Source organism: Typopeltis vanoorti, chromosome 12 (assembly GCF_054136105.1).
Source record: "Typopeltis vanoorti isolate ZY-2024b chromosome 12, IOZ_Tvanoo_1.0, whole genome shotgun sequence".
Classification (NCBI taxonomy): Eukaryota; Metazoa; Arthropoda; class Arachnida; order Uropygi; family Thelyphonidae; genus Typopeltis; species Typopeltis vanoorti.
Genome location: NC_143560.1, coordinates 93,656,009 through 93,669,617, shown reverse-complemented (window position 1 = coordinate 93,669,617; position 13,609 = coordinate 93,656,009). Strand labels below are relative to the sequence as shown.

The 13,609-nt window shown below is 34.2% G+C and overlaps 1 protein-coding gene across 8 annotated transcripts in view; it reads left to right on the top strand.

The window, feature by feature from the left end:
* The window catches only part of LOC150101013 (coiled-coil-helix-coiled-coil-helix domain-containing protein 7), a 223,483-nt gene that overhangs the window by 181,589 nt on the left and 28,285 nt on the right, over positions 1 to 13,609 (top strand). For 3 of the 8 annotated variants that reach the window (XR_016549201.1, XM_090402221.1, XM_090402219.1), the window contains one exon: positions 3,829 to 4,469. The exons of 3 other annotated variants lie outside the window; for them this stretch is intronic. Coding sequence is in view for 2 of the 5 variants with exons in the window: in XM_090402221.1 (XP_090258347.1) it covers positions 3,829 to 3,930 (102 nt within the window). In the remaining 3 variants the exon portion in view is untranslated. Of the gene's footprint in view, positions 1 to 3,828; positions 4,470 to 4,963; positions 5,030 to 13,609 lie in introns of those variants that run through there. 2 more of the 8 variants (XR_016549199.1, XR_016549200.1) reach the window with 1 other exon arrangement.

Below are 13,609 nucleotides of genomic sequence, written 5' to 3'. Positions count from 1 at the left end.
TCTTGGACCTCCTGCTTCTTCTCTTCTCAGCTCTGTTAATCTCTTGAAGTTTCTTCAGGATATCTTTGAAATACCTTCTAGTGTGTTTGTTTTTTAATAAATAGAAAAGTATAACAAACCATTTGAAAGATGCATGATGGCTAGAAGGAAAGAAATTTATTTTCTTGCTGTTATTTAAGTTGTTTTCGAATGCTATTTGTTTATATTCACTAAAATGGATCTAATGTGCTTAGTCATATAGCAAACACATCTGCAAAAACAACACTGTAGCAATTAAAGATTTGAGGTCTTTGATCTTTGTGGTTCCATGTAAAAATTTGCTAGAGGGTGGGGAATAATCTGTTCTATTTAGCTGTTTATTTTTCCTTTCCATATAAAATGATCAGAGAATTCAAAAGCGCCTCCGTAGCGCAATTGGAAGAACGGCGGTACATTGCGCCCTTCGATTGGAATAGGCCTAAGTTCGATTCTCGTCGCAACGGGAGGAATCTTTATCTGGTCGATTTCAATCGATGGTGAGTTAGCCGATCTCATACGGAGGTAGCAGGGTTTTTTTTTCTCCCGGAAACTCGGGTTTTTCATCCCGCATACATACAAATCGGCCCTTCAGAACACACGCAATTTACAGACAAAAATTACTAGTTGTGGTGTTGGAGGTGGGCGGTAGATGGCATTGATTCGTAGTAGAGGTAAGGTGTAGAGACAGTTGAAGATGTCCTCCCGCGATGAGTCTTCGGACTCCTTGGAGGTATCAGGAATAATAATAATAATAATAATATAATAAAAAAAAGTATCAGGGGATGAGAAGTTAGTCCTTTCTAGTAGCACATACTAAAATGAGACGTACTGTGAGATCTGTAATAACATTTTTGGGATCAAGTTTTTCTAAAGGAGAGGAGATTACGAGGTGGGTTGTTCAGTATATTTGTGATGGTTAAGTATAGCAATTTTTTCAGTTTGTTACTGATTTCTTTGAGCCAATAATAGTTTTTTTTTTTTATAGTAATTTGTGAACTTTGTATGTTAGCGCAATCATGAATTATCTAATAAATTATTATTACATGACACCTCCAAGGAGTCATCATAGAAGGGCACTCCATGCAATGTCACCCACCTATGCTATTTAAACCTTTATCTACGCACAATACTACTATTCACTCTATTATTCTACATATTCTCCACAAAGTGTTGTACACTTGTTACAATGCTACTGCATCATTTTGCAGTCCTTTGAGAAAAATGTCTTTCCCTTGTTACACAAACCAGTTCTCAGCTGTAGATATGACTTCATCTGTGGTAAATTTTGTTTCTTTAAATTTGGGAACAGGAAACAGATGGGATGAGGTCTGGCAAATAGGGTGGGTGAGGCAGACATTGTGAAAGGCCAAGTTGTGTATTATCTGTGGTTTCATGAGCAGCGTGAGCTGGTGTAACAGTTTCACCTTTTTTGAAGTATTTGGTAAGAATTACACCATTCCATATCCCAAAAGACAATGGCAAGAACCTTCCGGTTGACGTCTGGGTTTGAAACGTCTTTGGCCATGGAAAACCTTTGTCTCTCCACTCCATTGACTGTTGTTTGGTCTCTGGGTCATAGTGATGAAGCCATGTTTCATCAACAGTCACAATATGAGCCAAAAAATTTGCACCTGATTTCTCAAAAATGACCCAAAAATCCCTTGAGATGAAGCACACATTTTCTCTTTTGGTCAGCATTCAAACATTTGGGGACCCACTCCGCTGAGAGCTTCTGCATGTCCAGATGTTGGTGGATGACCCTAATTCATTCCCTGGATAACTCCAGTTTTTGGCTGGTATTTATCAACAAGTTATAAACAAACAATAAATAAATTATTACAATTTGATGAAACATGGGGGGGGGTTGTTAAAGGGTTTTAAGATGTTCTTTTTTGTGGTTATATCAGTTGCTTTAATGTCATGTTTGTTCTAGGTATTTATCAGAACTTTTCAGCTTCCCCATAAATAAGAGGGCCATAGCTATTATGCTTTACTGACACAATTCTTGTTATAGAACTCAAATGTCTATGCCATACTTTATCCAAAATACTGTAAGTGTCCATTTTCTCTCTGCAGTAAAGCTATTCCTATTTTTTCTATTCAAGATGCATCTCAGCAAAAAATGCTGAATAATCTTCATGCAAATTTTAAATCACTCATGAAACTAGCAGCGCAGCCCTTGTCTATTCACATGAGAGACAGGCTCCTTCTTTTGACAAATCCACAAATGCATAAAGTGCCCTGTTCCTCCAGTGGACAGACAGCACTTGTTAACATTTAACAAGAAATAAATTACATAACTACCATCATTATGGCAAGTGAGAACTGGTTGACTACACATTGGACATCTTTCACATAAAATTAAATGAAGAAAACCTTCATGAGCATGAAGCACTTTTTTGAACCTAAACAATTTACCAGATATCAGGAGATAGTTCTTTTTAAAACTACATTCAACGCAATGGCTGTAGACTATTTAAATCCATCCCTACAGGGTGGCATGTGATAGGATTTAGTTCTTTTACCCATTACAATATTTAATTTTTTCTATAATCACTTTATTATTGAGTATGTTTTGTGTTCCAAGGGTGATGCTTTGAAATCCTATGAAACAACAGCAGCTTAATCAATTATCATGTTTATTTTGTTCTTTTGGTGGTGTGTGTCAGTACCATTAAAAATATGTAAAATATTGTCAGTAGATAAGCCTTTTTTGTTTATGGATGTATTATGCTACTTAGATAAAAATGTGCATAGCAACTTTAGCATGAAGCCATATATCTTTTGTGTATCTCCTGAACAAACATAGTCCATTTTAGTGGTAACATGATGGATTTGAGGAATGTTTTGTATGAAAGGAGTTGCTTCTCTTATTAACCTTGAGGAATAGATAAATAGCAGTCTATCTGAAGATCACTTCTGGCAGCTGTAAGATTAGCAGCTTAGGCATCTATTTCCTAAAGTGGACTTTACTTGTCTGTCTGAGCAGTTCATTCACTCAAATTTAAATTTTATAATGCCTTGAGTGATCATGAATCTCTCTCTCTCTCAGGTCGGATAAAGCCTGAGAAATAGTATCCAACTTGAGAGACTTGTGGATCTACATTCAGTGGACTGGACAAATCACCAATATATCAATCCATTCTCCAATTTTTTATTAAGGGGTTTATAATTTATAATAAATTTAGTTTAATCCTTTATCCAAGTGTGAGCAAACAAAGTTTGCGCCTGAGAGTATCTTCAGGACTGGGTTAAGGTGGTACAACACCAGGGCAACTCATTGCAAAGGTGGAGCAAGCTACCAACACTCGTCTCAGTATCTCCTATAATGCAAAACACATCTCCTTGCGGATATGTCTAATGTTATGCATTAAGGGAAGGGCCACTACCCAGACTAGTTTCGACCTTTATTGAGGTCTCTTCAGTGGGAGCCAGGCCCAAGCTGAGATACCAGGCAGAAGCATTCGCAGGTCATCTCCACCTATCGGAGTTGCCAAATGGTGTGCCACCCTTTTTTAATAAATTACTCTGGATTTAGAGAAAGATGTTGAAAGTTTATTTTTCACTTATCTTTCACATTATAGGAGATACTGAAACAGGAGTGTTGGTAGCTTGCTCCACCTTTGCAACGAGTTGCCCTGGTGTTGTACCACCTTACCCCAGTCCTGAAGATACTCTCAGGTGCAAACTTTGTTTGCTCACACTTGGATAAAGGATTAAACTAAATTTATTATACTCTAACCAAGTGAAAAATAAACTTTCAACGGGTTTATAATTTATCCAGATAAAAATTTGTTTTTCTATTTACAGTCCAAGGTTCAGAAGGACAGAAGATTGAAAGGAATCAAACCCTATTTACCCATACCCAGTGAAAGAGAGGACGTCAAGAAGGAATATAACACAAAAAATTAACAAATGAAAGATTATCAAATATTGTATATGCATTCTCTACAAACTGTAGGAAAGGATTTGAATTTAAAGTGTAACTTGAGCAATCCAAAAATACAATAAAATTTAAACATACCTTTAACCATCAACACTACCTTTAAGTTATGATTTAAAAATTAAATTATTTTCATATGTGGAAAAGAGCCTGTATTTTTTGAAAGATTAATAGAGTAAAACTTGAATAATTTAGTATTGCTCATTATTATTATATGCTACTGCAAAAAATTTCATCCAAATTCAAAGAGCTTTTTAAAGAGTCATTGGAAAGTTTTATTTATATTGCATTTTCTCACATTCAAGCAGTGAGTAATAAATTGTACACTTTGTGATATTATCAGTACTGTACTGTGCACATCCAAGTTATTGAACTTTAAAACACACCTTAAGCCAATCCAAAAGGAATTATTGTTGAATAAACATTGAATTTATTATTGAATAAATTCAATGTTTTTGAATTTATTGAATAAAATTATTGAATAAACAATGTTGTAATCAACCTTGAATGTCACATGTGTTACAATCATTGTCCCATTCATTTCCACCTGTAAGGTTGTGTGCCACCATGGAGACTTCCATCCTTCTTCAGAGTTGATCCATTTTTTTAAAAAGCAACTTAGAAATAGATATATATATTTGGAGATGTACAGACAACAGAGCAATAACAGCACTTATCCACTGTAGCATGGTGAGCTGAATGTTAATTTGGCATAGGTCAACAATTTTTTTTTAAACAAAGGAATTAATGTTTTTTTTCCCCCTATTATTTCTGATGGGTTTCCCGTTGAAGAACTTTATTTAAAAATAATGTCTGTTTTTAAATCTTTTTTCTCCCCCAGGCATATTTATATAATTCTGAGTGATCTTCCATTTTTTGTTTAAACTAATTTTTAATTCTTCCATTACCTGCTTATAAGATGTTAATCTCAGTTTAATTTTGAATAAAAATTTTAAAATTGTTATTTTATGTTCACTTCCTATCTAATATTTGTATTTACAGGCGGCTTCAAGAAGCAGAATCTGTTCAAGGATTGTCTTTTTCTAACTTTTCTCTTAACCATTTGTGGTATGTTTATTCTTCTTTTTTTTTTTTTTAATTTAATCATCCTATTTTTGGTTTTCATAAATTTTCATTTGCTGCTGTATTTAGTATTGTTTTAATATTGTACTATTCTGGCTCTGCTTCTTTGCTTTAAATCACACAATCATTTTTGTTTATAAATGTTGTGTAACTAGACATAAAATTCAATGCTGTCATCTTCTGGGGCATATATAATCCAATTATTGTTAAATAGCCTTTATTTTTAATTTATTTAACATACTACTTGTGTGAATTAATACCACAACACAAGAATAATATTTATTTAACTTATTTGTGATATATCCAACATCTTTAGAGTACAAGAACAGTTTGTCACAGTACATGAACAGCAACAATTGAGTAAACAGTGAGACTAGTTTAAAAAATTCTAATGGACAATACCAGAAACTAAAGTTTGAATTGGCAGCATCCACTGCTGGATAAAGAGAGAGAGAGAGATTAAAAATAGTCTCCCAGATTTTGATCCTTGTTGAGGTTGGGGGCATGTTTTAAAGCTACTTCTGATTTCAAAAACAACCTCTATAAATTAAAGATGCCAAGAAATTATATTCTTGATTTAATCCTTTATCCAAGTGTAAGCAGAAGTAACATCACAACTGAACAATTTCTCTAACTTCTGTATAGTACTTTTGTTTTCTTCCATTTGATCCTGTATGAAAGGGTATCCAATGCATGGTCTGCTAGTCCCTGCCATAACCATAGAGCCAAACATATTTTGTTTATGTTCTCCAAGGCAGATGTCAACAGTTCTTTCTGTCTGTCCATAGTAAACCAGGTCACAAGTACAGGGTATATACTCCTGGATGTGATAAAGGAGAAAGTTTGTCCTTAGGTGAATGGATGAGAGTTGCCAATTGTTTGTGTAAATATCTCCCAGTATGTGTAGGAGAGTTGCCAATTGTTTGTGCAAATACCTCCCAGTATGTGTAGGTTTTCTATAAACAGAATAAGATAATGAACCATTAGAAAGGCATGTGACTAGTGTGTGTGTGTGTGTGTGTATATACATAGGAAGAGCAGACAGTTAGTAGCTTCTTGTTTCATTATGAAGTGAATTTTAGGGTATTGGCTATTTAAATACACCAAAAATGTATAATGCGCCTGGACCATGTGGCCAAATAGCAAACACATAATCAACATAGTGCAGTGAAATGACTGTATTCATTTTCATTGGTTGGTTTTCGAAGTGTTCTTTGTAAAAATTAGCTAAAGAGCCAATAGCTGTCCCATCTAGTTGTTTGTATATCTTCCTTTTTCCATGCAAAATAACTAGCATGTATTGTGTTCTGAAGATGCTGGATATAATACAAGTGAAATAACAGAAAATCAGTTAAATATTTTCTTATTATTTTTGTGTTGTGAATTAATATGAACTGCCAACACATAAGCCTTACTACTCATTTAAGAATATCTGTTTTGAAACAGATTATGCTGAAGGGCTCTAATTTTTGGTTCTGCTTCTCATCATGACTTGAAATGTGGCATGCTCTATCAGACAAGAGTTCCGATTACAACTCTTTTTCAAGTATGTGACAGAGGTATCTCCTGGAATGTGTTGGTTTCAGTAGATAACACATGTAAGTTTTTGATCAGACACCTCCAGGAGAACATCCCGAAATGGTAGGGATATACTGACTTTTAAATTCTGTCATTTCTCTAAATCTTGTATCTGAAAGGACTCCAAATGAGTATGCCAGTAATTGGAAAACCAACGAGCCCATAACTAAATCTTCCTTCTATATGCAGTATATCACCAAATTGAAAAAAAAAAAACTATCCAGGCAGTGTCTGAGAAGTTTGATGGTATCAGGAATAAAGAGTTCCTGTAAAAAACTTTGAGAATGTTCCACAGCTACAATTCTGGATATCTGATTTGAATTTAATACTATTGAAAAAAAAAAAAAGCTTTTTTCTTATTAAAAAATTTAACATGACAAGTTACAAATGGTTTTGCCATTTAACCTAAACCCTCATAAATCAGCATACTTCATACAAATTATCAATTTGTGGAAAGCACACTCTGAACTGAATTTTCAGGAATTCTTACCAGATAAACAGCCAGAGACCCCAAGGGCACAGTGGCATCCTTGTTACTGTGCCCTTGGGCATGTTGTGAGGACAACCACAACATGCAGTACATATATATATATAAGATAGGCTTAGGTATTATTCATAGCTGCTTCATTGCATAAGCAACACTGATGAGAGAGAGCTTAAAAAAAAGTTTGCTTTGGATACTCACAGTTCAATTAGCATCTACTTTGAAGAACACAAAAATTACATGCAAGATCATTAACATGGCAAGACAAACTTTTAGATGCAAACATAAGTTTCTGTGGTTTAGCAGTTTTGTGGGAAGTGTTCGGTATTGAGACCACATTATAATATAAAGAAAGAGTTTAATAAAAATAAGCAATTAAAACCCGACAAGTTTCTTAAGTTGTAAGACTTACATCATCCGGGTAGTGGTACATAAGTTTTGCACAACAAAAGCCTATTAACAATTAATTACACATATTAAATGTCTTTGATAACCCAAATTACAAATGGTAAATTCATTACTGTACATGTTAGTTGCTAGTTGTTGCTATCACATTCTGTGGTATCACGCATGTTATATCTGTGTTATTTTTTTTATTAAACTCTTTATATTATAATGTAATCTCAATACCAAAAACTTCCCACAGAACTGCTAAACACAGAAACTTATATTTGCATTTAGAAGCTCACAGCGAGAAGTGCTTACGGTTTAAACTTACACAACTTTAGACTAAAGTTGCACGAATAAACAAATTATGCATTAAACATAAGAACTTCATCAATCAATTAATGTTTGTTTTGATGTAGAGACAATGATATTGTACCTAAATTCATAAGAATTAAACATGCATTCCATTGAGCCAAAGCAAATAAAATCTACAAAAAAACAAAACAAAACAAAACTAGCTATCTTAAGAAAATGGATCACAGCCACTAGATTAGAGTTTTCAAAAGTAGATCAGGATACGTTTACTATACATAGTGAATTAGCTACATTGTTAACCTCTGACCTATAGGATAGCATTGACAGCATTACATTCAACAAAGCTGCAGCAGTTGCAAATCATAAGAAATATAATTTGATAAGTTTAACTTGCTTCAACAAGAAAAACATATAGTAGATTAGTCTAAAGTTGTCATTAATCTTTCTTCCAAAGTCCTATCTAAAATGGGAAAAAAAAAATCTCATAATGTGAGGTTTTGCCTTATCTTGACAGAACATTCCAAAAGTAGACATCATAGTGCAAATTGAAAAAGGAATTCGCAATCTTCCTAGAGAATCAGCAGATCTCATCTGCCTACAAACTTCAGCCATATTACTAAAATGTAAACGCCACATAGAAACTTACCAAAATTGGAGTTAATAGCCCTTAAAGAATTAAGACGAGATAAAAACATAGTAATAGTCAAGGCAGATAAAGGAAATACAACAGTAGTTATGAATTCACAGGAATATACATACAAGAAAATTGAACAGCCTATTAGAAGATTCCAATACCTATTAATCCTTAGACAGGGATCCCATATGAACACACATAATAAAACCAATGACTTGATCAAAAAGTTACCTAATTGGCCAGAAGAATTTAAAAAATCTATCATCAAAACATCCATTTTCCCCAAGAATTTATGGTGTACCAAAAATATACACAAAAAAGGTTATTCCATTATGGCTAATTGTAGATGGGAGTGATTCTCCGACCTCAAACTTTCAAAATATCTGTCAAACCTGATATCACCACACATAAGATAAGCAGAATCATTTGTAAAAAATAATTCATATTTTATTGAAAAGGTAAAGGATATAAATTTAGAACCTTCAGACATTAGCAAGTTTAGATGTAGCCAGTCTCTTCACTAATGTACCCAGAGATGACTCAGTGGAGCTACTTGTAAATCTTTTCCCACTGGACACTGTAGGACTATTAACACACTGCATGGAAAACATTTTTTTCATATTTCTAGACAAACATTGGGAAGCAAAAAGGACTTGCAATGGGTTCTCCCCTTTCTCAAGCTTTAGCCCAACCTGTTTATGGAATATTTCGAAACTAATGCATTAAAAAAACATCAGAAGAAACCCAAAATGTGGTTACGTTACACCAATGATATTTTCGTCATTTGGTTGGGAACAGTGGATGAGCTGATTGCTTTCAAAGATTATCTGAAAAAAAAATAGGTTATCCTTTTCTGTATATAAAATTCACTCTTCAACTATATCAGCACAAAAAATTATTGTTCCTTGATATCCTTGTCAAAGTAAATGAAGAGGGAAAAAAATAGGTTATCCTTTTCCGTATACAGAGAATCCACCACAACCGGAAGATTTTTAAATACCACCTTCACACCACTGTCCATTGCAAAAGATAGGCATAATTAAAACTCTATGAGACAGTGCATGCAATATATCAAGAATGTCAATTATAAAAGGAATGAAGAACTGCAGAACCTTACACTTAATGGTTTGAACCTAGGACAATCAGAAAAATTCTTAATACATCTCCTTTGCTTAAACAAGATTTCAAGAATGCCACAGACAAAATGGCTGTATTGCTTCATGAGTACAACATAAAAGTGGCTTTTTTTATCTTTACAAAAAATATCAAGATTCCTAAATACACCAAAAACTCCACATCACCCCATGAAAAAATAAAGTGTCTATGAGATTCATTGCTCTTGTAGCATTTGTTATGTAGGCCAGACAGAAAGGTCGGAAGAGATCCACATTTCTGAACACGCAAAAGACAGCAAAAACAGAAGAGAGCATAAATCCGGCCTGGCATTCCACACAATCACTATTGGCCTTCAAGTACTCTGGCAACAAACAAGTTGCCAGAGTACTTGAAGTACTCTGGCAACTTGTTTGTTGCCAGAGTACTTGAAGGCCATATGTCGTATATTAATCGTAACTGTTTTGCAAGAAAATTTAAAGAAGCCTTGCAAATGCTTAGGATTCCAAAACAATGCAATAAAAAATCAAGGCTTAATTTTACATCAAGTATGGTCTGCTTTCATCAAAAATTTAACTGCCGCAGAACTAGGATATAACACACGTGATACCACAGAATATGATGGCAACAACTAGCAACGTTCCAACATGCATGCAGTAATGAATTTACCATGTGTATGTTACAGTTGTGAAGTTATCAAAAACATTTGTGTAATTAATTGTTATTAGGCTTTTGTTGTGTAAAACTTATGTACTACTATCCCTGATGATGTAAGTCTTATGACTTACAAAACTTTTCAGGTTTTAATTGCTTATTTTTATTAAATTCTTTATTTATAATGTAATCTCGATACCAAAAACTTTCCAAAGACAAACTTTTATCATTTGTCTTTTTACTGTTCATTTTCATGTTAAATTTGTTACAGCAATTATTTAGTTTAAACTTGTAATAAATTTTGTTCAGTTTGAAAAATTTAATATATTTATTTAAGAGGATAACATCATTTGCCAGAAAGTAAAGAGCTGAGTTTACCTATCTGATTTTGATTTATGATAATTTATTTCTAATGCTATTCTTTCAATACTTTTCTTCAATACTATTCTTTCAATAATGAATTCGGTATGTTTTTTTTTTTTTTTTTAAATATCGCAGTAAGTTAATAGTAGTTCCATAAAGTGATTGGTGGTTCTGTATGGTTTGGAGCTTTTCCTTTATGTGAGAACCATTCCAATAAAGGAGAAGTCAATAAATAAGAACAGTAATAAGATTTTTTGGAAAAATTTGTTAAATTTTAGAATGGTCCTTTATATTATGCATATTCTTCTGTGTTTTCTTAAAGTTAAAAAAAATGTTCAGAAAGTTATTTTTTTATTAAATAAAAAAAATCCTATTTTGTCCAGTCTGCAGCTAATTGCCAGAGACAGGTGGGCAAGCTTATTTTGTTGAGCCCTGTAAATCTTGTTTTGGATTTGCAAATCCTTAATTACTTTCTCAAGAGCTACATGAAATAATAAACATACAAGTACATCCCTTTGCTTTACTCCCTCTTTTTTGTATTAGATTATTTCACAATATTATTTTGTATTCTTTCCCATACCTATGATCATTATTGTTTTATGAGATTTAAGTTCATATGGTATTTCAGATTCTCTTATAGTACTCTAAAGCACTTTTCTAATAAATATTTGATTGCATATGGATTAATTCTAAAATCAACATTGATAAATTGCCTCTGATTTGTTCAGTGCATATTCCTATTCTATCATGTACAGAATTGGTTTCGATGCCTGGACAGGAAAATTTAGACTAAAAAGATCATCTGCTTAATATGATCATGAAATTAGAAAACAGATTGACTTAGAGCACTTGTCTATCGAAATAAGCCAAATGTCATTCTTTCCTACTAAACCACCAAAAGACACGATGATTAACTTAAATCTCCTAGAATCCTGTTCAAAAAAGGATTCACAGCATGAAAAATAAAAGAATACGACTTGACACTATAATCTAAACCATGTCATCACTTGCACTGATGAATCATCTGATGAAGCACTTAATCAAGGAGGAGCAGGGGTTTTATTAATTCTACCTGGAGACAAGGAAATGCAAATCAAATCCACAGCTGGTAAAATAGCTTCAAACTTCAATTGTGAATTAACAGCCATACAAGCAGCTCTAAAGTTCTCTCTCTCTCTCTCTCTCTAATCCAGTAATAAACATTAATAGTAATACAGAAGGAATAACCATCTACAGTGACTCAAAATCAGCACTTGAAGCACTAAAAATTGGAAAAACAAAATTCACATCTAACAACTTTAAATTTGAAAAATAAGAACTGTACACTGCAATGGATATCAGCCTGTGAAATATTGAAGGCAATGAGAGAGAGCAAACAGACTAGCCAAAGAAGCAAAATACCCCCAAAATTACACTCACTACCAATAACTGATGCTAATTCTGTCACAAAATTAAGATTGTTAAAACAAACTTGATAGTTTGTTTCAACAAAGTGGATTTGCAGAATCAGGGAAACTAGAGCTTTTGTTCTGGGGGGGGGGGGAAAGAAGCTGTTGAGTGGATATGCAGACATCAGTGAGGCAGTTGAATGTAAGAATGTGTATAATATGCCAAAGTTAGTATCACTGGTAACAAACAAGAATAAGATAGTTAGTATAAAGCGTCAGGATAGCAGTGGGCCTAAGGGGCTTATGTGCTTTATGTACACTAATGTCAGGGGCATTCAGAACAAGCAGGGGGAATTTTTGGCATTGGTTGGCTCACCCTGGCCAAAGGTTATTGGCATTAGCAAGACATGGCTAGCAGAAGATGATATAGTTAGTGGGATAGAATGTGAAGGAAGGATAGAGTGTGTTTAGGTAGGATAGAGAGAAAAGAATGGGGTGAGGAGTGCTATTGATGATAGCCAATGAACTGCAACCAAAGAGCATAGAAGGTCAACTGCAGGCCAGTGAAAATTGCACATTTGAGGCTATCTGGTGCAAGACTGAGGCCAGCAGAACAAAATATACAGTTGGATGCTGCTAGAAACTGGATGGAAAAGATGATGGAGATAGTATGCATTGGCAAGTTGACTCATTGGGTGGAGGACAATTATTATGGGTGATTTCAACTATGGGAACATAGATTGGAAGGAGGAGAGGACACAGAGGAAGGAAATGGAATTTATGTAGTTACTAAGGAATAATTACCTGAGACAGCATGTGTTGGAATGTACTAGGGGTTCAAAAATACTTGAACTCGATCTAGTAACTGCATCTGGGAATTTGTCTATAACAAATATGACCATGTTGCCACCAATTGGTGAGAGATCATATGGTCTTGGAGGTGGCTAAATGTGCAGAATTTTCAGTTAAGACATGGCATTAAGAATATGTGGAATTACAGGGCTGTTAAGTATAACAAGCTTAGGAAATTGCTTGGATAGGTGTCATGGCATGTAAAACTGCAAGGGCTGGATGTTGATAGTGCATGGGAAGTGGTAAAGAAGTGTTTAAGGGAGGTAATGGCAGACTGCATGCCTAGTGGGAGTTAAATGGATGAATATCATCATTATACCTGGAGCTTAAAAAAAAAAAAATGTGGAGGAAATTTAAGGAGAAAGGTGGTGACCTGCAGGCACATGAACACTACAAGGCACAGGCCAAACGGGTAATTAGTGTAATAAGAAAAGCAAAAACAGATTATGAAAGGAAGTTAGCAATGCAGGCTAAAGAGAATCCCAAACAGTTCTTTCGATATGCTGCAAGTAAAAGAAAGAATGTATATGGCAGAATGATTTTAATGAATGCTGATGGTAGGTAGGTAACTGAATCAGTTGAAATAGTAGAATTGCTAAGTGAACACTGTGCAAGAGTATATCATCCAGGTGGTGATATTGCAGGAATGAGAGAGGCAACAAAGGCCTATATGGGCACTAAGGTGAATGAAATGGAGGTGCATAGCATATTACAGAACCTTAATGTGAATACAGCTGTGGGATTGGATGGTATACCAGCTTGAGTTTTATGTGAAGCGACAAGGGAATTGTCAGTGC